General features: G+C 31.5%; 2 protein-coding genes across 3 annotated transcripts in view; one reads left to right on the forward strand and one right to left on the reverse strand.

Moving 5' to 3' along the window:
• The first annotated feature begins 411 nt into the window (after positions 1-411).
• eIF4EHP (eukaryotic translation initiation factor 4E homologous protein) lies at positions 412-10,853 on the forward strand. The gene is made up of 6 exons (XM_072530533.1): positions 412-781; positions 847-1,009; positions 1,501-1,677; positions 2,817-2,894; positions 8,889-9,076; positions 10,720-10,853. Exons 1-6 carry the CDS (start codon positions 729-731, stop codon positions 10,757-10,759), a joined length of 699 nt encoding a protein of 232 aa, XP_072386634.1. The 5' UTR covers positions 412-728; the 3' UTR covers positions 10,760-10,853.
• An 8,404-nt stretch (positions 10,854-19,257) lies between these two features.
• Positions 19,258-24,520, reverse strand: part of Isha (Insulator su(Hw) mRNA adaptor) — a 38,602-nt gene continuing 33,339 nt past the window's right edge. For both annotated transcript variants that reach the window (XM_072530532.1, XM_072530531.1), the window contains exon 15: positions 19,258-24,214. In XM_072530532.1, the coding sequence (XP_072386633.1) occupies positions 23,814-24,214 (401 nt within the window). In that variant the 3' untranslated portion in view covers positions 19,258-23,813. The remainder of the gene's footprint in view (positions 24,215-24,520) is intronic.

A 24,520-nucleotide genomic window follows, 5' to 3' on the forward strand; every position in this document is an offset into this window, starting at 1 on the left:
ACACACCAAGACCTAGACCAAAAACTACCAAACGCGCATGTTTGGAAGTTTGTATGGAAACGAAATCGAATAATCGATCTGTATCTAATCAACTAATCACTATCGATCAGAAATCCGAAATTTTAGTAAATCTGAAGAAAAAAGCATTTGAAAATTTAGTTGTAACAAAACATTTCAAAGTAAATAAGTTATGAAAAAAGTGTTGTTTTTGTTTAAGTATTTCATTTTACATCTTTATACGACGCATACAAGCGGTTCAAATTGTTTTTAACAATTTTTTGATTATTTTATTTAAAATGGATTCAGGATTTTTTTATACTTTGGCAACTATGTCAACTTCGATCTCTATCATCTGTCAATGATAATGACGTGCAACGATAAGTAAATTAGATGGAATGTACCTCATTAGGATTATCTTATCAGAATATTTGTGAGCATTTCACATAAAGGTTATTTAAATTTATAAAATCATGTTATATTGACATATTTAGAATAACCTATATATTTAAAAGAAGTTTTAGAGTATGAATTCTAAAAACTAACAAAATTCAATTAATTTGTAGTTTTTTTATTGGGGCCGTAACTAAATACTTACTTGATAAAAGTCCTCAGCGAAATTTTCTATTTTGGGGTTATAAAAGTGACATCTTGCATTGACATTAGAGTCGTAATTTGAAATAGTTTACTATTTATAAATTAAAAAGAATACAGCTGTGATAGAAAATTTCATGGTATTTAACATTAATAAATCTGCTTCAAAAATGTCAAACAAATTCGAAACGTAAGTAACATTCTCAATGCAATAACCTGTTTCAATATCCTTTGTTTATACTTTGACTACTGCAGATTGAAACACCATGTGGACGAGGACAGTGGAAGTGGAGACGAAGATACAGGCCCAAATATCACTGATTTGGGTCCCATTGACTATCCTCCAGGAGAACACAGGCTGCAACATCCCTATTGTCTATGGTTTTCAAAAAGACCTCAACAAATACAAGGGTTACAGGTGCAATATTTTGTTTGGTTTAGATAAATTAACATCAAATATATGCTCATATTCATTAAAATATATTGATAATAAATTAAGTCTATGAATTTCTACTGTTAAGAGGGATTCGAGGGTCTCATTTCAAAGTAATATATAAGTCAAATAAAGATGTTATTTCTATAGTATGGTCCATGTAATGTTTATGAAACCTTTCAATTCCTGTATTTGACTGTTACATTAAAACTTACTTTAAGTTTGGCTAATATAAATATATTACCTATTTTAATACTTTTAGTATTAAAATTGTATTGTTAGTAATCTCATTCTCAACAAATTTCATCCATTTTGTAATATTTCCCTCCATTTGTATTTAAAACACATAAATTATCACAATTGCAACATGTGGATTGGAGCATTTGATATCAGATTCATGAATTTATTATCAGCTTTTTCTTTATTTGTTTGTTATCAATAAAATGATTAATATTGACTATTGACTACCATTTTAGGGATATAGTCAAGCATTGAGGTTGGTAGGGCAGGTGGGCACAGTAGAGCAATGGTGGTCTTTGTATTCGCATATGGTTAGACTACAAGACATACCAGCCCACAGAGACATACATCTTTTTAAAAAAGGTATAAAACCTATGTGGGAAGATGCAGCCAATAAAAAAGGAGGCAAATGGGTAAGATTTAATAACAATAAATTCTAAATTTTCTTCTCTTGTTAATTATTTACATGTTGAAAAAAACAAATTAATTACTCAACATTTTTGTAAATTTGCTATTACAGTAGACTCCCTCTATAACGAGAACTGAAATGGCAGACTAATTACCTGTTATAAGCGGATCTCGTTATATCCAACAACAATAATACTGTGCTTACATATGAATATGTAGTTTTCTAAAACATTAACTTTCTATAGCCATTCGGAGCAATATAAGATGCTAATAAATATTGTTTGAATGGCGTTTTTGAAAAAAAGTTGTTTACTTTTATTGTCAATGAAATACATTAAAATAAAAAAGAGTTGTTTACTTTTATTGTCAATGATATACGTTAAAACAAAAAATCTGTATTCTGTAAATCTGTATAAAGCATATTTTCAAGAATAACATAAACTATTGCGTCTGCAATTGGAAGAATTCTGTCATTTTTAACTGCTTTAAATTGTCCAGTATTCTATCTACCATATTTTCTAAAGATGTGAAACAGTTTTATGCTTCTTCATTTGCGTTTTTTCTTTGGATAAAGTTTCTGACAACCAACACTTTCCACATCTTGTCTATTAGGACCTATATTATTAGATGTGAATGGTCAACCCCCTACAATGACACTTGTGAATGATAAATTGTAAATTTCCGACTAAGAATCATAAATTGTAAGAAGTTTATTGCGGACGGCAGTTAAAAAGGGTATTTATTTATAGCTACGGTCTGGCCAAAACGTAAAAAACACGTTTTTCAATCTTATTTTCTCTCGTTATAAGCAAATTTATCTCGCTATAGAGGGTTATAGTTCAATAGAAATTTCACGTTACATCTAATGTACCTCATTATAAGTGAAAACTCGTAATAACCGTGTTTGTTATAGAGGGAGTATACTGTATTAGATCTTGTTTTAACTCATATATTCATATTGTGATCTACATATGGTCTAAATGTATGGTATAATCATATATACTGTTGATTTTTAACAAGGTCTTTACCAAATATCTGGTTCTACGTCTACTAAAAAGCATGTGTTATGTTGACTTCAATTAACATCATCTTTTCTTGCCTTTTGTCTTTACAAGATTTCTGAATTTTTATAATTTGTTTGCAGGTTATAAGACTTAGGAAAGAACAAGCAGGAAGGGCTTGGGAAAACTTATGTATGGCTATGTTAGGAGAACAGTTTATGGTAAATATTTTATTATTAAACAAAGAAAACTATCTTAAAACTCTTTAAAATGTAATTATGTAATATTATTAAGACCTTATAACTCTAGAGATGTGTAGTGTGAAAGAATGAACATAGATGGAATATTACAAAGGATATGTTGACAAATATAAACATTTTTATAGTTATATTATGAACTTCTGGTTGACTATTTGACATACAATATGAACTTCTGGTTGACTTGTTAATACACTTGTCATACTCAGGTAGTGCCAACTCTTAACATTAAAAAGATCATATAGAATTGTAATACCAACAATAACTGTGGTTTTTGTTAAATGCTTGCAACATATAATTTAGTTCAAGTATACAGGCATTATGTAAAACCTATATAGATTTTATATTGGTTTACTTAATAAAAAGGCCACATAAACTCAAAGTGTAGCAATTTACAAAAATTTTACATTTATTTTAAATTTTAATTAATAATTTCTCATCAAGTTAACCATTAATGCAACAGGCTAATGTTGGCCTTGCTTGTATAGACATATAAGAAACTTTATTTAAGCATGTATGTTCGTCATTTTGTTTTAATTTTGCTTTTGTTATTTGATTGTTTCCCCGCAGTGTAGTGATATAATTACTCCTAAAAGGCACTTTTATTCCATATCAGTTTATTTTTTGTTGTATCTTCACTATATTTTTAGCCTTTTATATTGTCATTTCATATATTTTATCTTTGTTTCGTTCATGTATAAAATTGTTTAGTGTTTATTTTTTCTCCTATTCATAACGGTTATAATGTGCCATAATAGACACAATTATTAAATCATTCACAAATGCTAGATACTTTGTCTATACAGTATTCAAAATAAAGAAGCACTGGGAAAAAACAGAGTCACGATATGACACTTAAGAAACCATAGGCGTATGGTTTTGCTTTCCTATTAAATTATTAAAACTTAGTAGAGTTGCTACTTGTTTTAGGAAGATTGGCGTTCAGTTTGTTTCAAGTGCAATTATGTAGTGAATGTTGCTTGTTAATTGTTGTATTTATTTTTTACTTTTATTTCCTAAATTGGTTCTTAGTTTTTAAAAACCCATATTTGTATTTTATTCTTGTTTTGTTCTGTCAAGTAAGTATGCTGTTTTTATAGATTAATGTTCATATAATTATTTTTAAATATCGGCAGGTTCAATTAATAATAAGTAACAAAAAAATGTTATTTTGATGTTAAACAAGAACGAAATTATTTCAAATATTTAAGTGTGAAGTAGAAGAAAATCTTACTCTAACAATAGATGAGTCAGTAATAAGAGTTGCACATAAGTCAGGTGTGTGCAGGCAAAGTATTATACAATAATTGATTTAGTAGACAGAGCTGCTTGTAATGCCATAAGAAAAAAGTTGCATGAATTTTATTTTACAAACGATCAAAGTTTTAAGAGAAGTTAATGGGGATAATGATTTTAAAGAACACTTTACATTTTAAAGAACAACATTTTATAAACTCCTTAAGACATTTTAAGTATCAAAAACGAGAAAGGCAGAGGGAATATTTAAAGAAAATTAAATCTTACTGAAATGATGGTCATAAAATTTATTTCCTGGATGAGACATGGGTTAATCCTGGACATATGAAATCTAAAGTTTCGGTCAATAAGTCTATCGTTTCTTCAAGTGTTGAAGCGCCTTTCTGTATGGTTTGTCGTTTGGATTAAAAAATCCATCAGGTATGTTTAAATGTCAGTTGAAATATGTAGATCGTTTTAAATTTGAAGTACCATTATAAATTTTCAGTAACCACAAAACAATTGTTGTTGCATGTCATCTCCTTAGGATTTATGGTAAACTGTAGAAACTATGGTAAAATCTCCTGGACCTGACATACTCATTTTGTGACGTCAATCTACGAACGAAACGATAAAGTCAGGCATTGCTTACAACATGTATTTGTCTGCAATACACTCTCATAGCAAGACATAGTCGAACTAGTGTTTGCATTGCATAAGTAAAATAGTCGTTTTAAATATTGTATTCTGAGATACTAAAAATGTAAGTTCAATTATGTTTATTTCACAATTCTTTTGAAAATAACTGATATGTTTTGTACACACTTATGATAAATGAATGAATTGATAAGAAAAGTTCTTTAAAAGTGTGTAAAGCTTTTAATTAAATACTTTTAAGTACTTTTCTTTTCAATTCATTCATTTACTATTTTTGGTAAATTTTTTTTTCTTAAACATAACTGATATTTAATATCTTATCTATTATCTAAAATCAAGTGGTTTTATAAGGAAAGTAACATTAGAAAACTGGTATTTAGCCAAGGAAGGCAAATTATCTTTAACATTTATTTATTTATGAAACAGGAAAAATATTTGGGATATAGGTAGCACAACTCCTTTATCTCTAATAGAGCGAGTAGCTCAAGCAACTGGTTCCTCAGAAAGTATGGGGAAGAGGATAATTAAGGAAGGTAAAAACAATCGATCAACTTTAAAATTTGGTTCACCTAAGCATTTGCAAACCCGGCCCTAAGTCATCAGTTAATCCATTTGAGGAACACGTTATAAGAATACATATACCATCTATATGTTTGATAACATCCACAAAAGAATACCTACCATAAACGCCATTAATCATCTGTTAAAAACAAAAGAATTGTAACTGCCAAACTATCTTCTTTTAGAAAAATTGTGAAGAAATTAGAAACTAGGGAATTTAGATGGCAAAAGTGGAAAACAGAAAAATGTTAATGGACAAAACTGATAAACAGGTCAAAAGAACAGGATTTTTAAGAAAACTCAAAAAATACAAATCTGAAAGTAACATATTTATTTATTAACATTGTAAGTAATTTTAAAGTACCTATTTCACAATTTTTTGTAGATAGAAATATTGTATATAGTGATGAGACTTAATTCTTAACTATATAAATTCCCACACAGTTCCAAACGGTTGGGATGATGGACGAAACATGTGCTTAAAATCTGCTGTATCTAAAGGGCAACGACTGATTATTTTACATTGTGGTGGTAAAAGTGGATTTGTTTAAACCGCTGCTCTCATTTTCAAATCCGGACTAAAAACTGGTAATTTCATGACGACATGAATCACCACAATTATATGAAATGGTTGAAAGACAAACTTCTTCCCAATTTATCTTCCAATTCAGTTTTAGTAATAGACAACACTTCAGACCATAATGTGACTGTTGAAAAATGTCCTACATTAGCTTTGAGAAAAGACGTCATAGGGAAATGGTTGACAGAAAAGAATATATTTTTCTAGGAAAGTGAAACAAAGCCGGAGCTGTACAATAAGATACTTTGTGCTAAATCTAAAAATCCTGTATATGCTCTAGACCAATTATTATCACAGTATGGCCACTCGTTTTTACGCTTACCACCTTATCATCCGGAACTTAACCCAATTGAAAAGATATGGACCGTTTTAAAAAATAAACTGGCGGTAAGAAACGCCACATTTAAATTACCAGTTGTTGAAGAGATAGCAGAAATCAGGCTAAATGAAATCACGCCAGAGGTATGGGCAAATACTTGCAGGCATGTTGAAAAAATTTAAGAAGAGTATTTCAGCCGAGAGTTCATTATGGATGAAGCGCATGACGAAAACGATCATTTATAGAGAAAAATTACAGGAGACATTTTTTTATCAGAATGATCAAAGAAACCTAAAAAAATTGTCCGGGGCGAAAAATTAATTTATACGATTTGTTTAAATAAATTAAGAGATTTTTCGTATAGGTGACCTCTTGATCCTTATTCTGGGGTATCTCATGAAAGTTATTATGCAAAAAAAAATCTCATGGAAATATTTTTCCTAACGAATCAGTGCTTTTCGCTTTGTCTAAATATATTTGCAACATACATTGATTTGTTATTTATTTATTTTCCCTCTTAAGAATTTGTTTGTTCTTCAAAATTTTATTTATAAACAAAATTTGTACAGTACACATTATAATATTTTACATATCAACATTTTTCGACATGAAGACAGGAAATCGTAAAATTTTATTATACCTTATTATCTTTTGGTGTGAGACATTAAGATAAATGAGTCGCGCTGACTAAGGAATGTTCAAGCTTAGATAAACCTAAGTGTATTGGAAAAACTCCATGTAAAGCCGTATTTTATCGTAAAGCTGTAAGTTATCGTAAAATTTAGATATCCTTTTGAGTTTTACCAAGAAACGTATCAGTAGCGAAAAAATTATTTTTTATTTAGCGTATGGCATACTAAGAACACATAATTAAAAGCAATATTCTTATAAAACACGTTAAATGGAGTATTACAAACGAACATATAATGTAGATATCAATATAATCTAAAACATTTTCGATCTCATTCAGGAATTCCATCTTCTTAGTTTTTCTTGTTGTTCTGTCAATATATTACCCTCCTTATCTCTTTACTTCTTTTGTTTGAATTCCTTTTTGCCTTTGTTCAGTTTCTGCTAAAATTTTCTCGTCTCTATTGGCTTACCTAGATCTTGTAGTTCTTGAAGATCCTTGTTCATAGTTTCTCTCTTCTTTCTGCGGTGGGTTTTCTTTTCTTCCTTGCAGTTATTTATATTCCTCCTCTGCTTGTCGGGTTCCGTACCCTGTTGCATCATTAAATATACTCTGTTTTTTCTCTCTATTATAATCTGATATTCTTCGTCAAAACAGTAATTCGATCTTGTTCTTCTTTGTATACCTTTCATGCCTAATGATTCTTCAGCTCCTTCATTTATGATGTTTCTACACCCTTCCCACTCTTTATTTATGTTTTCATGTTTTAGTCCTTTTTCTAGTTTGATGTTAATATTTTGTTTATATTCTCTATTTTTGTTTGTATTTTTAAGTCCTTCTACATTGTATCGTTCATGTTTACAACCTATTTCCTTTTTAAAACGTTTAAAATTCTGGTCCTTACCCTATTATCGATCCAGTAGTGATCAGATACTATTTTTTTGCGAATAAGCCACAATTGAAGGTTAAAATAAGTTTATTGACGTTTCAATTTCCACTTCGGAAATCGTTGCCAAAATACAAACAATGTTTTGAATTTGAATTTATCTGCGAATTTAGGATACATAGAATAACCCACTCCCCTAGAGTCTATATATAGTTGCAATTGATTTATTGTTTTAAACAAATTATTATACAGGACAAGATATGTCCTAATGTGAATGCACTAGTGATAGAGACTCACAACAAACTGGATTCATATGACACAAGATCAGTAGCACTGGAAATGACCGAGGGAGGTTTATGTTTCACAGTGGACACTACAGGCTATGTCGTGATAATGATGAAGCTTCTTTCAAAAGGTCGGAAACAGGTTTTCTATTTTCTTTAAAAATATGTTCACCACATAATAACAAAAAACGTCTGCTTGATTTAAGCAACCTGCTCTTGAAAGGACTTCTTGAACTGCGAGCGAATTACTTCAAGCCAAACCTTCGTTGACAATAACTGTGAAACCAATGTCAAGATAGAGAACACAACAATTTGCATACTCGAATAATAAACTTGATATTTGTGAAAATTAATATTTTATTGTTGTAGCATAACATTTAAAAAAGTAGCTTTATTTTCTAAATTAATAATTTTACAACAAACACTAAATGGCAAAAAAGTTGGAAAATTTGGATTATTTCATTCCATTGGAGTCCTGCTTTTAATCCAATATTATACTACAAAAAAGTTTGGAAACCCCTCTAAACATCTAGAAAAAATATTTTCGCTACTTCGGTTGTATTGGCTGTAGCATGCTAAGACATAATATAGATTTTTATAAAAAAGTTTTAAACCGTTTCGAGAAATATTACAAAATTCGGTTTTATTTTGTAACTAATACCCTGTAACTTTTCTGGGTGCACCTTTGGGTATAGGTGAATTAGGCCAAATCGACTTCCCTAAAAATCGTTGTATAATTTATAACCAATCGTTTTGTGACAACCTGTATATGAAGTATACCATATTTTCAAACAATTTTTTTAGGCTGGTAATGAAATATGTGGAGTAGTTGTATCGACGCGATATCAGGAATACCTCCTAAGTATTTGGAATCGGACAGCTTCAGATCAAGCAACCACAGCTAGAATAAGAGATGCCTTAAAACGACTGTTAAATATACCTTCTGGTGCCACCATGGAGTACAAAACACACAATGATTGTCTCAAATACGGGTTAGTATTGTTTATACATTCCTGATTTATTTATTATTGCCATTTATTTATCAACTAGCATTAGGCCTGTCCCAGAACGAGATGAATACATATAAATTAAGCATTAACAAACTAAACGATAAGCATTTACTTAAAAATAAGAATTAATATGTCCTCACATATTAACCTTCGGTCTGAAGCAATACAAATCCTAAAACGTTCGGGCTCATCACATCTGCGAGATTAAAAATAAATTTCTGCCTAAACTTAACAACAAAAATGAACAAACCGAACTATTCATTTATTCAAAATGTGCTCCATCTACTTCCTGACAGTAATGCATCCTATTGCTATAAACTCTTGTCAAAACTTGTTCAAATGTGTCGGGGGAAATTGCCTTTAATTCTTCAACTCCTAGTATCCGAGACTAGTCTCTTCCCCATTAAGTGCGTAGGATTGCGGTACGTACCCACTATTGGAGATTTAAGAGTGGGAGAGGTGAACTCCTCGGCGGCTACCTGGGTGTGCATACCGCAACACATTTACTACGGGAAGGGTGGAGCTCTGCGATGCTTCTTGCAACGCTCCACCCTCAAATGGTGTCGGACTTGTAGTGGCTAGCTAAAGGTCGTATGCCGAAAAGGCAGGTAGACCTGGGTCCCGCTAACATTTAATTACCGGAGGAACACGAACTTCTTCGTGCATCATAATAGTGTACAAGAGTACCATCTTGTTAAAACGTTGTTTCCAAGTTGCCGCTTATCTTCCAGAATTTTAAGAATTAACAGCTTAATTGTATTTTATAACATCTCCAGATACACTTCACCGGTTAAGTTAGCATTGAGAAAAACAGGGCAAACTATGCGGTTTTCCAAAATACCTGTCCAAACATTTACTTTTTCTGGAAATTGAGTATGTTTTTCACGAAAGACGTGAGAATTTGTATCACTCCAATACCTCAGAAAGTACTTTCGTCACCAAAATAAATTGTTTTTATGTAATCTGGCTGTTTGTTTTTAGCCAACTTTGACAAATTCCACAGATAGATACAACTTGGGCTGTAGATTTTATTATTAAAGTTTTTTGTTGTTGATATCTTATGTAGGGAAAAATGTTCCATGCGACAATTCCTTGAAATTGTAATAATTATTCAGTGCTACTTACATACATAAATACCTGTCATTACAGCAACACGTGTCTGCACTTTACTCAAATCTATTAAAAATTGTCCATTTTCTGTTGTATTTTTTGTAATTTTGAAAACTTTATAAATGTCTTCTTGCTTTTGATGATTTATAACTTGTCTTTTATAACTTTACAAAAGTAACTGGCAAATTATATGCAACCAATTGCTCTGTGAATTCAGAGAGGATGAAGCTCTTCTCACTTTTAAGAATTTTGCCACTGCTCACGCTCAACCGCTTCTCTTCACTATCTTGGATTAGTGTACTAAAAACTAAAGCAACAGTAAATTTGACTAATAGAAATATGATTGATTCAATTGGTAAGAAAATAATAAAAATTCAAGACTTTTGACAAGATGGAACTTTTCATGTTCCTCTTGTTTAACTAGTCCTATTCCCGTATAACTGATTCTGTAAAATTGTTCTGCAATATACTTTAATTATTATATTTCATAACTAATTTATCTTTTCTTGTTTTAGGGCTACAAAAACAATACCAAACAATTTGTTAAAAAGCTGACCCCGTAAAAAATTTTAGAAAATTATGATTTTACTGTTTACTGAAATCTGTATTGAAAAAATAATAATTAAGATAAACTTCATTAATGTTAAAACGTCTTTTATTTGCCGATTTATTGCAATACCCTTGAAGCTTATATAAAAGGCTGCATAAATCATGTATGCCCTATTGAATAAATCTTCTATACAGTGCGAGCCAGAAGTCCCCTCCTCCTCGTATCATTTGAATGTTATATGTACGTATAAAAGTGAAATTTGGAAGGAGGAATCAAGCAGAAATAGACTTCTGAACTAGTCATAACAATAATATTAAATAGGACCTTATGGCAAGTGATATTTCGTTTGAAAGGTTTTGAACATACATATTCAATCCTACCAATTTTGTTTGGTTTTAAACTGATTTTGATGAATAAATTAAATAAATACTAAAATTGTAGTTTCGAATTTAATTAATAAAGATTTAAGGACCAGTTCTTATATTAAGTGTTCAAAATGTGCTCTATCTACTTCCTGACAGTAATGCATCCTATTGCTATAAACTAAACAAGTCAAGTAGTGTTCAAATGTGTCGGGGGAAATTGACCTTAATTCTTCAACAATTCGTTGTTTCAAAATGTCAATATTGGTCGAGTGCCACCAATATGGTGGTCCGGTGACCGAGCTGGCCATTCTATCGACCCTCGCTGTGCAATCCACCTACCACGATATTCCTCATCTGGGTAACGTCTTATTGCACCATAATGGTATGCAGGAGCACCATCTTGTTGAAACGTTATTTCCAAGTTTCCCATTATGTTCAGAATTTTATGAATCATTAATATCTCCAGATACACTTCACCGGTTAAGTTAGCATTGAGAAAAACAGGCCAAACTATGCGGTTTTCCAAAATACCTGCCCAAACATTTACTTTTTCTGGAAATTGAGTATGTTTTTCACGAAAGACGTGAGGATTTGTGTCACTCCAATACCTCAAATTGTGTGTTAACATTCCCATTAAGGAAAAAAGTACTTCCGTCACTAAAATAAATTGTTTTAATGTAATCTGGCTGTTTGTTTTTAGCCAACTTTGACTCATTCCACAGATAGATGTAACTTAGGCTGTAGAAGTATGAAGTATGGTTCACTACCATGTCTGCAATTGTCATTTTTTGACATCACTAAAAAAGTTCCGAAAAAGCTCCCTCAATCTAGGGCATCGAGCAAAAAGACAAAAGAGGGAATGTAAAGGTAGTGGGGACAAAAATATTGTTAGACAGGAAGTGCCATCTTGAGAGGCCACATTAAACAAGGAAAGAGAGACTTTTTCCTTGTTTAAGAAATCAAATTTAGTGGGGTTATGTTATTGCTGATGTTATTGTTTGTCCCAACTGTCACATGAAAGATTACTTGTATTCTTGTATTTTCTATTGAAGTTTTTTAACAATTGTTTCACATTTTAGACTATTATTGTTATTATTTAATTAAAACTTTATTATGTTCTAGTGTTAAAAAAAGTGTATTATTTTCTTCTCTGGTTTTCCGGGTTTAACTTAGCGTTTAATCACTTTGGTTTATAAAAAAACTATTGTTTTGACTACGTTTCGGCATGGTCACATTTGCCATTGTCAAATCAGATTAGTTCCGCTTCTTTTAGATGTTCGAACCGAAGTGGTGATCAGTTCTCTTAGGTTGTTATGATAATGAATGATACTATACATTGTTAAATTTCAAGATAAGCTCGACGTTTCAGACACGTGATCGGTGAGTGTGTCGTGTCAGTTGATTAGAAATTAAATGCTAACCAATTACAATGTGCGATGACGCGACACATCTACCGATCACGTGTCTGAAGCTGTTTATTTCGAGCTTATCTTGAAATTGAACGAACATATAGTCATGGTGGTAGTGGGCGGTTCTGGGTACATCACAGTACTTCAAAGACTGCCCCTTGACAGAAAACTTACGAACCTTTTTCTGTAAAACAAAACAATTTTCCGTGACATAGAAAAACCAAAATGTTGTCATTATGTTTTTGATATATACTTCAGTAAAAAGGTGTGCCAATGTCAAACCGGTAACTTGTAGAAGTCATATGACTCTTCCATTCTTGTCAATATTTTGAAAACGAGCACTCTTTTCTTTTTTTATATTCTAAGCTTTAAACATGCTGTGAGGTATGTCAGCATTGCTCCTGTAATTCTCAGAATCCATACTGAAACGTACAAGATTATACGAAAAAGTCCTATAAATAATAATAAACCATCGTTCTCATAACCAATCTTTGTTGCTAATATTCATCTAGTTTAAAAATAATAAGTAAACAAAATTTCATTTTATGATTTAATAATTACTTTCAAGTTACACTATTTATTTGCTGATATATTAAAATGTTTTTTAACATGTAGTTTGTTCTAATCCATATAAATAGCTATAATTTTAAATATGTGCTTTGAATGTACAATTAACACCATCTAAAAAAAGAAATATTCGTCCCGTGCGGAACACAACAAAATATTTTAAGAATATAAGTTATGCTTCTGTAATATTTATCAATAATGTGACAAATGTCTTTATCAAGTATAAAATATAAATCCCAAATATATATACATATAAATGAATTTCACGCATATGGGAAGAGAACTGTTTTGGTAATGAGTAGGTGATGCTCTAAATTAGTATTTACATTTTGAGTTATTTAAAAAATAGCTTGAGCATGTAAAATATGAAAATTCTAGAGCATTCATATATTATGTACAAATATAGATTCAGGAAAAAATAGTGCTCCAACAATATTACTTTTTCTACTTACTTATTGATCTTACAAAATTTCATGAACCTGGCTCACTAATTTGGTGACGTCAATCAACGAACGAAACTATCAAATCCGACATTACTGAACACATTTAATTTTCTGCAGTGCGTTTTCACAGCAAGAGAGGGTTGAACTAGTTTTTGCATTAGTAAAATAGTTGAGTATTTATTGTTTTTCTTATAACAGTCGTTTTTAATACTTTATATTGAATTTAGTATAAAATTAAAATAGTTAATGATTTTAGGATTCATTTATTTTGAGCATGCATATTTCCAAGGTTCATGATCTATATTTCACTTGGTCATGCTTTAACTTGAGAACGACTTTACCGGTTTCATTAATATTTTTCTAATACTTTGTAGAAGGTTCTCGCGGAAAGAAAATTGCGCAGACAATTTCAGAAAGCTAACGATTATTTCAATTTCGTGCGTTCAGTAATGAAATTTTTTTCATATTTCAACAGAGATCATTCTCGCCAGCGTTGCCATAGTTATACAAAATAGGTTGTATCATGAAAAATGAAAATTATACCATAAAGACCCGAAATTTCCGAGATCTCATCGAGTAGCCTTCGTCAAACATGAAAATTGGAATGATAATGATTGAGTCGGTTTTGTTTATGACATAAGCCACTTTCTTCCTAAACTCTATTAATATAAAATCAATAGAACAAAATTAACCGTTTTATTCTACTCCTACAGTTTGTTTCAGAGAAGGCTCAATTACGGTGTAGAAGAATGGCATATGTTCAGCTATCGGTACATTACTAATCAACCTACTGGTTGTAGACCGTAACCTTTACCAGGAAATTTGCTAAAAACTAGAAACAACACAAAGAGCAATGGAACGAAACATGCTTGGAATATCACAAGAGACAAGATTAAAAATACTGAGATAAAACGTAGAACAAAGATCAGGGATGTTGTGGAAGAAATTGGCCATCACATGGCCAGATATAATTATAAAAGGTGGACATGGAGAATCCTAGAAAGATGGGAGCAATTGTGAGGGACCTACATTCAGGAGTGGATGGAAAATGATTGACGAAGGGAGAGACTTACATTTTGTGATCAAGATCATGTGGTAACTTTCAGCCTATACACCGAATAAAATTTCCTCTTTATTCAAGATAATGCTAGCTCGCACACAACTTTTTAACCAAATGAAAATAGCATACACTTATTATTGGTTTGCATGTTTTCGAACTTTTGTAGTTTTGATTCATTATTGCATAATTAAAACACTTCAAATTATAATTAATAGCATATCTAAATCTTTGCAAGACAATAAAAAACGGGCTTGAAATTTCACATGGACTTTGAAAAAATCACTACTTATAATACTGTTAAGCTAGCTTTCTACTTATCGAAGATCCGTCTGGCGTTCGACGTCCTACCATTCTAGAAGCCTGTGGAGCAATTACAACATTCGAAACCAGACTCCGCGTTGCCATCTAGATTATTCCACGGAACTCCAGAAACATTTCGAAAAGATGGGCAGAAATACATACAGAACAATTTAGATTTTAGGGTCAGTCTAAAATATAAATTTGTATCGTCAAGTATTAAATATATTATAAATTAATTAATTGTGTTTTTAGTGTTGGTGTAACTAAATTGAAATACTGTTAAAATTAATAAAACAGTGCAATACAGCGAAAGAAATGTACGGCAATGAACATTTATCGTGTACACGTGTTTTAAGTGGTTTTTAAGATTAACAAGAAGAAGTTGAAGATGATACACAACTGGGGGTCGCTCTTCCACGTCAAAAACTGATGACAATAACGCAAAAATCAGTAATCTGATTCGATCTGACCAGTTAAGTATTCGGGAGATCGCTGAAACTGTAAGAATTGACAAATAATGCGTATGATAAACCCTACTTAACAATGTAATGGTACTTAAGGTGTATTACACTCGAGTAGATACTGAAGAATAGCTTTTTTCAATTGCTATCGATGACCCGTAGAGAGATCTTGTCTCGGGTTAGCAACTCCTGGGAATTTTGCGTTTATGAAGTATATCTGTTTAAAATAACATCATTTAAAGGGTGGTTTTGCCCACATATTTAGTGGCCTCACTCATGTATACCTGGTAGCCGCACTGATGATGTACTTAGTCCGAAAACGTGACCCGGAAGAGTATTTTTAGAGTATATATACCAGTGTGCAAATATCAAATTGTCTGTGAAGATATTTTTAACCAAGTACAGCAGTCCAGTGTTGAATCATCCAATTTATTCCCCGGATCTTGCGCTATGCGATTTCTACCTTTTCCTAAGTTCAAATCTGTATTAAAAGTTACAAGAAGAAGAAAACTTCCAGCACTATGTAGAACAGATACGCGTTGTACGAATATATTACGGGTGTAGGTTGAAAGTGATAATAAATATGTATATAGAGAAAATAAACTGTTTGTTTTACAGTGTCGGTATTTAATAACCACGCCTTACGTTGATAACTTTTGATACACTTTTAAATGCCACCCATTAATATTTTTATGTCGTTCACAGTTATAGTAGAGAACAATTTTAATTTGGATCATTTATGATTAAATATTCAAATTAACCATAATATTCACTTAATAATGTTCCATTTTATTGCCAAAAAGTAGACACACGAAGGGGATTTTTAAAATATTACCTGGGAAGATTACATCGCTCCCATCGGCACGTTTGTATTTCCCAGCATATTGAATCCATAAAAAGACTGTTGAGTGAAATGTTATTTGTGTTAGTGGATGGATATAGTTTTAGGATATAAAATTTTCCTTCAAATTTATTTATGTATTTAAATTTCTTTAAATTCAGTTCTTCAAAATTAAAGATAACACAATTTAGGAAGCTAACAAGATCCTCTAAACTGAATTTATCATAATAAATATTAATAGATGGGGAAAAAGCAAGAAACAGATCTTGGAGAAGAATCTTGGAACAGACCAAGATCCGAAAAGGGGTTGTCGAGCCAGTGATAATGAATATAGCAGTTAAAGATAAAAGCACATTACAGGAAAAATAATTTTCACGATGCACAATTGTCTTTTGGAAGTGCACCCAAAAAGTAGCATTTACTTTTCTTACATATATTAGCTACGTAACGGCATTAACCCATTATAGGCCGGATCACAAGCACAAGAATAATAAACAACCGACTAACCTATAAACTTGCTAACTACCAACCAGTGGAACAGGCCGGATTCAGGAAAGGATACAGCACAATCGACCATCTACATGCGCTTAAAATCTTAGTTGAGAAAACCAATGAATACAACCTTCCGCTGTACTTAGCATTCGTAGATTATGAAAAGGCTTTCGACAGCATTGAACACTGGGCGGTGGAAGAAGCTCTGGTCAATAGTAGCATAGATTCAAGATACCGACAATTGATACATGATATTTACCAAAACGCAACCATGACCGTAATTCTGGACGACAAATTAATAACGGATAATATAAAAGTTAAACGAGGAGTCCGACAAGGCGATATAATTTCACCTAAACTGTTTACCTTGACCCTCGAAGATATAATAAAATCAACAGATTGGGAAAACAGAGGAATATGTATTAACGGAAAGTACCTAAATCACCTTAGATATGCGGATGATATACTTCTGATCTCCTCGGAACGACAAGAACTAGAATTAATGCTGAATGAACTTCATGAAAAATCACTGCAAAAAGGCCTAAAAATTAACTTCAACAAAACAAAAGTAATGACAAACACGGAAGACCAAGAGGCAATAAAAATACAAACAGAAAAAATAGAACAGGTAAATGAGTATATCTATCTAGGACAAGCAATCAGAGCTAACAGAGAAAATCAAACAGCCGAAATATCGAGACGAGTAAGAATGGGATGGGCAGCGTTCGGCAAACTTTCTTACGTTCTAAAAAATCAAACAATCCCTCTATACTTACGAAGCAAGGTATATAACTCCTGTATAATACCGGTGCTCACCTACGGAGCACAGACATGGACATTTACACAGGCCAATTTGGATAGGATAAGGAAGGCACAAAGAGCGATGGAGAGACAAATGTTGGGTATATCACTTAAAGATAGAAAACGTAACCAGTGGATCAGAACCAGAACACAGTAGACGCGATAGAACAAGCAGCAAAACTGAAATGGAAATGGGCTGGACACAATGAACGTCTCCAAGACGGACGATGGAACATTTTTTGACACTTAAAATTTGTTTATATATAAAGAAAAATTTTCCACAGATATTTTAGGCTGTAGTAAACTAAATTATGATTTTTGTTGTATTACAGTTCCAATAAAAAAATTATAAATATTGGAAAAATTGTTGAATTAGTTTAGATTTACACATTTAATAATAAAAGTTTCATATCGGCCCTTTTTTATCGTTTACTGCATTATTCTTGTTGAGTAATGTTTATTATAAACTATATTCCTGAATAAATCTCGGAAATATAAAATGTTTAATCACCATTATAAGTTTTATTTGTGTTGCAATGTGTTGTGTTAAAATGTGCAGCATTTCAGTATTTGTTAATTTGTGCATTTGTCGTTGTATTTTTTTTTTATTTTACATCTGTTTGCTGCGATGCGTATAAAAAGTTTTATATTTTATCATATTTAGGAGAAATTATTCCGCAGTAACTTATCAAAAGTGGTACTTGATTGCATTTCTGAACCTGCAAGCCATTCGATATTTTTTCATAATTTATTTACCAGTAGAGATATTTTATTTCATTTACAAAAATGTGAATACCGAGCAAAGATCGTTGATAATATGATTTTCGATTTGATGTAAATCCAGAAATACTTTTTGTAAAATGGAACGATAATAAGTGTGTTACTATGGTATCTAATTTTGATAATATAGAATCTCTTGCACAAGCTAGTAGTAGAAATCAGAAGCTCAAGCTCAAAGGAAAACGTTTATTTCTTAAACGCAAGTATATAATACACTCATAGGAGACATGGATCAACACTACTGGTTTGTTGGAAAATATGCCACTAAAATCAGAGCTAAGAAGTGATATTGGCCAATATTCACACGACTGATTGATATGGCATTAGTGAATTCATGGCTGCTCATTTCCAGCTAGTTTCCAACCTAAAAATTGACTGTTAATACAAGAAGTATAGTAGAAAGGACGAGAACATCAACATCTTAAGTATTTACGGACATACAATTCGATGGGAAAGAACATTTCATGGAGAAACGAGAAATAACAGAGACGATGTCCAGGAAAAATTGTAAAACCAAACCAGTAACATACTGTGGAAAATATACTTGTAATTACGATAACACTAACGCCCAGTGATCTATTTATAGGGCGGGACAAAATTCAAAAATACAAAGATATAAAACAATTTCATGAATATTTCCATATTAAAAACAATATTACTGATAATTACTACAATATACTAAGACAATTTTGAAGAAAAAAACCTCCCACGAGCCAATATTGAATACTTAATGATATGAACTTATCTCACGTATTATTATGCTTCCATATCTTTACACAGTATAAATGTGAACTACGCGTTGTCACTTTGTAACCTATTATAGTACTATGATATTTTAGAGACTTATACTATATACTATTCACGTCAGTCATCTTAAAATACGAAATAGTTTGCAATTAACCAATCAAACCCTTGGAAACCGCAGGATAGATCGATCAAAAACCCCTTTTGTACGTGCCTGCATAAATAATTAAAAAATCTTACTATAATATTAAAATTTTACTAACATTTATTACACAAATCCTATATAAACTTCCAATCCCAACCCATAGGTACAATATATATTAAGATGCTCTTCTCATATACGTGAAAATATTCTACTAACTAGGAAAAATGAAAATTTGACTAACCTTGCACCGATCCTTCCATTTGAAGGATGGCGCGGGCGAAGGGAGATCCTCCTCTCAGCTGTCGTGAACACAGATGGACCTACCTTTAGCTGAACACACCTCCCTCATCGTACGGTGTTGATTAAACGAAATTTCTCTATCGATACTTTAATATTAATGAGTCTATTTTAGTCTCAAAATTGTTAATAATCTACAAACAAGATAGTAATACCTAATGAAGATTGATAATCATGTGATATAATGTATCTCTTACTGTACTCACACGACGCGATTAATATTTATCGTTTGTTTTGGCTGCGTCGAGCTTTCGACTCTCTCTGTGGAGTTATATTCAGAACTTGGTCTTGTTTCAGAACTCCAGTCTATATTGGACTGTAGTTCTAAAAACATTACATGTGGAGAGTAAAAAACTAGTCCAACTAGGAAACTAGTAAGATTTTCCCAACACATGTCCAAATATTAATTTTAAAAACACTGTATGGTACTTATGACTACTTCCTAGGTAGTTGCCTATTTAAGGACAAAGCATTATCCAGACATTTACTAAAAAACCATTAAATGGACAATATTAAATATTAAAAAAGCATCAAACAAGGATCAACTAGCTGTGGATATTATAACGTGGGCTAAGGTGCGAACGAATCAACATTAATCAAACAGAACATTGATAGAGGTTGAAATTGTCATAAAAAATGGATTAACATACAAAAAGAACAACAATTCAGTATTGAACAAAATTTGAAGAACAGAGGCGATGAGAGAGGAGGAAAAAAGGAGATTGATAGAGAGGGAAGAAAATATATATTTTCTTCAGTTATAGTAGGAATTGATTTTTCGAAAACCACGTTAGAAAACCTACAAAAAGTATTCGTAACTGATGTTTAACATAAGTTGTTGAGTTATAAAATGAATTTACTTTTTTTTAAAATATAACGTAGTTAATTTTAAGAAAGCTTACATAGAAAAGACAAGAACTAGGATTCACAATTTGAAAAATTGGTGTAGATCTATCCTAAGGTAAACTTACTGTAAGCGGTCCTAGAGAAAGGGTTACCAAGATTTGGATAAACAATAATGTCAAAAACAAAGATTGTATAGCTGAGCATTTAACGAAATATATCATCATATCGCAAATCTACTACGTCACTTAACTGTTATTAATACAAAATTGATTATCAAAAACTCATATTCTGATCTTCTGTATATATATCAAACGCTTCTATAGTTTTATAAGGAACTTGTTCCATATCCAATAAGAAATACATTATATATACTATCAAAGGATGAAACGTTTAGGGATATCTATGTTACATTGCACTTTTTATGCTACTTATACATATTTTTTCTATATACATACTAAAACCTGGCAATAATTGTATGTTTAGCACAAATATTTTATTATTGTAAAAAAAATTGCTCATTTATCAATATTATAGCAAATAAATATATATATAGAAGAAGAATAGATTGGATATTACTGTAACAAGATTTAAATAGAAGAAGAATTGTATGAAGCATAGTATTCTTTGATGTAGAGCGAACAATCAACTATATAGGTACAGTGAACCAACTGAGAGATTTTTTGCAACAATTATTGTCAATAATAGAAAAGAATTGTAATCGTCTAACCTACTGAACACAAAACGGGCACCTACGTATTAAAAAACACACCGGCAATGTATTTCAAACTGTAAAAGGTCGCAGCAAATGCATTATTTTACACATACAAGTAAAGTAGTTCAAATGACCCAAAAGATAGAAGATACTTATTATGACACAGTAAGTATTAGTTGACAAACATAATATTGTTATAACAAATATTTTAAAGAAGATGACAATGAAGAAAAGAGTGAAACTAGATATAACTACAAAATATGCCTGTAATGTATTTCAAACTGTAAAAGGTCGGAGCAACAATGCGCATTTGCATTATTTTAGCAGATTTAACGTTTGCTACAACACATCCAAGTGTGAAGTAGTTCAAATGACCCAAAAGAAAGAAGATACAAAACGAATATTTTAAAGTTGACAATGAAGAAAAGAGTGGAACTAGACTTTAGCATTAAAAATTATGACTACATGTCAAATATTTTTGTATGAACATAGAAAAAATCTTGTATATATTTGAGCACGGAAAGTATTTATTACACTCCAAATTAGGTGTAATAACTATTTATATTTTTCAAAATTACCCACGCAATGCTTTCATTTATACAATTATTCACTATAAAAGTTCGATGCAATGATTATGTAGAAATCCGAAATTTCGTCTACTCATGAACCTAACGTATCTTTTTGCAACATTTCTAGAATCTAAAACATCACTGATACACTTTGCAAGTTTTTTGGTTAACTTCAAAGACAGTTTAATAAATAAATAAAACATTTATTTACTGTACAAACTAATAGGTCGACAAAATTTGAAAAAAAGTCCCGATCGTTCACCTGTGTTCACTTCACCAAAAAAAATCACAGCTAAAAGCGTCCCTCTTTATACAGATATAATGGTCAATGATAGTTCATTCTCTACACTTTTTTTAAACTTATGTACAATTGTTTAAAGCACTTACATATTACCAAAATCCATCAATCTCTAGATTATTGCGCCTACAGTGATGACAATCTTCGAATGAAGATGTACCTCAAAATGAGAACCAATCAAAATGTATATGTAATATTTTTATTCAGTGCGCATATTTTAGCAACTACTTAGCGCTTATGACTGATTATTATAAATAAGCTGTGACGTGTGACACATAAGCTGTGACGAAATTGTCGAACAACTAAGTTCATCAACATAACTTGGCAGTTCATCAGTGTTGCACCTATATGCTGATGCGAGACCGTACATAAACAAAAACGACAATAGAACGCTTATTTGTGTTTTGTCCAAATAACAGTACAAAAGATGATAATGTAAGACATTACACCTTAATCCACGTTTGAAGACTGATAAAAGAAATTAATTGCGTTTGCTGGAAATACACAATATTTCCTTTTAAAAACGTTGCACGCCGTGAATGACACATCTTCATCGTTACAGTACAGCCAATTGCACAATAATTAGCTAACGACAATTTTAGCATTGTTTCTAATAGTATATCTTATATACCGAAGTTAAGTACTCAAAAAACAATAACTTACATTAAATATCATTGAAAAAATAGAAACACCTGACAGTTAAAAACGTTCACTCATTTTTATATAGTTGCTATATGTATTATTAATATCAAAAAGTTTTCTGTAATATAAATAAACCTAAGATACTGTGATTTCGCAATTATTCATTGTATTTCTATCAATAAAATGCTAAAATAACTGAATAGTCGTTGTAAGGAACTTAAATTAAATATTTGATTGAGTGATAGGGGATTCTTTAATATCTCGGCAATCCGGCAACGTTATGCAAAAAATCAACGTCAAATTCAATGACGTACAACGGATTTAGAAGGACATGGTCAATATCAACGATGTAATATACTCAGGATGGAACCTATGAATAAATTTACATGTAGCTGATTAACGACGGAACTGACGTCAAATTACTAGCTACAACGTCCGACGTGAATTTGACAGGTAATTAACGTGAATGTTACACGTCATTATATCTTTTATTCAAATGTAAATAACAACGAAAATAAATAATTACTGTACATATATATGTACCAAAAAATTTTTTTCATACACCACTGACATTCCGGAAACAAGAGGCGGCCTTACTAACTACTTTTGATGCAAGTATTTATTCATAGGTTCCATACATCGTTGGTCAATATAAAACTGAGGGGAGGTTTTTGGAAAAAAACCCCTAAAAACAGAAACATAGTATATTTCTATTTAAGCTTGTCGAAATAATCGAAAAACAGAATAAACAGCGGATGCAAAGCAAAAACTATCAGCTAATATTCATATTTTTGCTAATGAGTACAATATGGTAGATAATATAAAAATCTAATAATCCAGAAAAACATTATTAACCTTTGAATCAAAGTTTGACCAAAATCAATTTGATTTGATCAATTTGACAGTTGATTAATGAGGTTACTCATCTTTTTCAGTATTACCGGGCAGTGCTGTCTATTTTGTAGTTATGACGTCACCGCCTATTTATAATAATTAAGTATTGTAGCTGCCTAAAATATAATTGCAGGCAGCTGTGGTAATGTCATATATAAAGAATTATTGTTGTATAAAGTTACTTCTAAAACTTTTCACGATAGTCGAACTAATGCATAAGAATTTTCCAAAAAATCTTATTCGCTAGAATATTACTTTCACGATAACAGAATTGTAATTATTTTACAATAAATAAGAAAATATTATAAAGTGTAATTAAAATTAATTCTCAGTTTGGGCACTCTACTTTTACCAACGACACAAAAGTCTTTTGGAAGTGTCCATATAAACATATCATTCGGCTGCATCAGCCTCTTCTGCGGCCCCCTCTTCCGCTTCAGGTGCATCGCCTTGCTCTGCTTCCTCAAATGGCTCTTCACAATCGCCCGGAGGTGCCATCTCGTCTTCCACTGGTGTATTTGCACGATCTTCGCTGAATTCCTCTTGATGGTGCTGTTCTCCTACCTCTTCCTCGTATTCTTCTCCTCCTCCATCTTCTTCACAATCGCCACCTTCTTCGTAGTCTCCTCCTGTTTCTTCGTAATCTCCATCCCCTACTTCACGTTCATCCTCCTCTTCTTCTTCGTGTCCTTCTCCTCCGCCTTGGTCATCTCCTTCTTGTTCGTTGTCGTCCATATCGTTATTGTTTTCCATTTGATTTTGGATTATTTCTGGTTCTTGCATTTCATCTTCACCTATAAAAGATATATTAAAATGTCATTCAAACAATGTTAATGAAATCAAAGATGTCAAAGAGACAAATTCATAAATCTACAATCCTACAATCATAATCCTGAAAGAATAGTAAGAACCTTTAAAAATACATCAAACGAAAGAAATAAATATGTAGAGGAGGCGCCAAAAACCATCCTTTCTTTAAAGATCGGTGGTTTCTAACAATTTTTGTATGAAAATCAATATGTTCTTTGCTTCCCAATGAAAACGCCTATGTATATTAGCTATTTTTATAATTTTGGTCGATAATCTTAATATATGTTGGG

Source organism: Diabrotica undecimpunctata, chromosome 4, assembly GCF_040954645.1.
Source record: "Diabrotica undecimpunctata isolate CICGRU chromosome 4, icDiaUnde3, whole genome shotgun sequence".
In the NCBI taxonomy this organism is placed as follows: domain Eukaryota; kingdom Metazoa; phylum Arthropoda; class Insecta; order Coleoptera; family Chrysomelidae; genus Diabrotica; species Diabrotica undecimpunctata.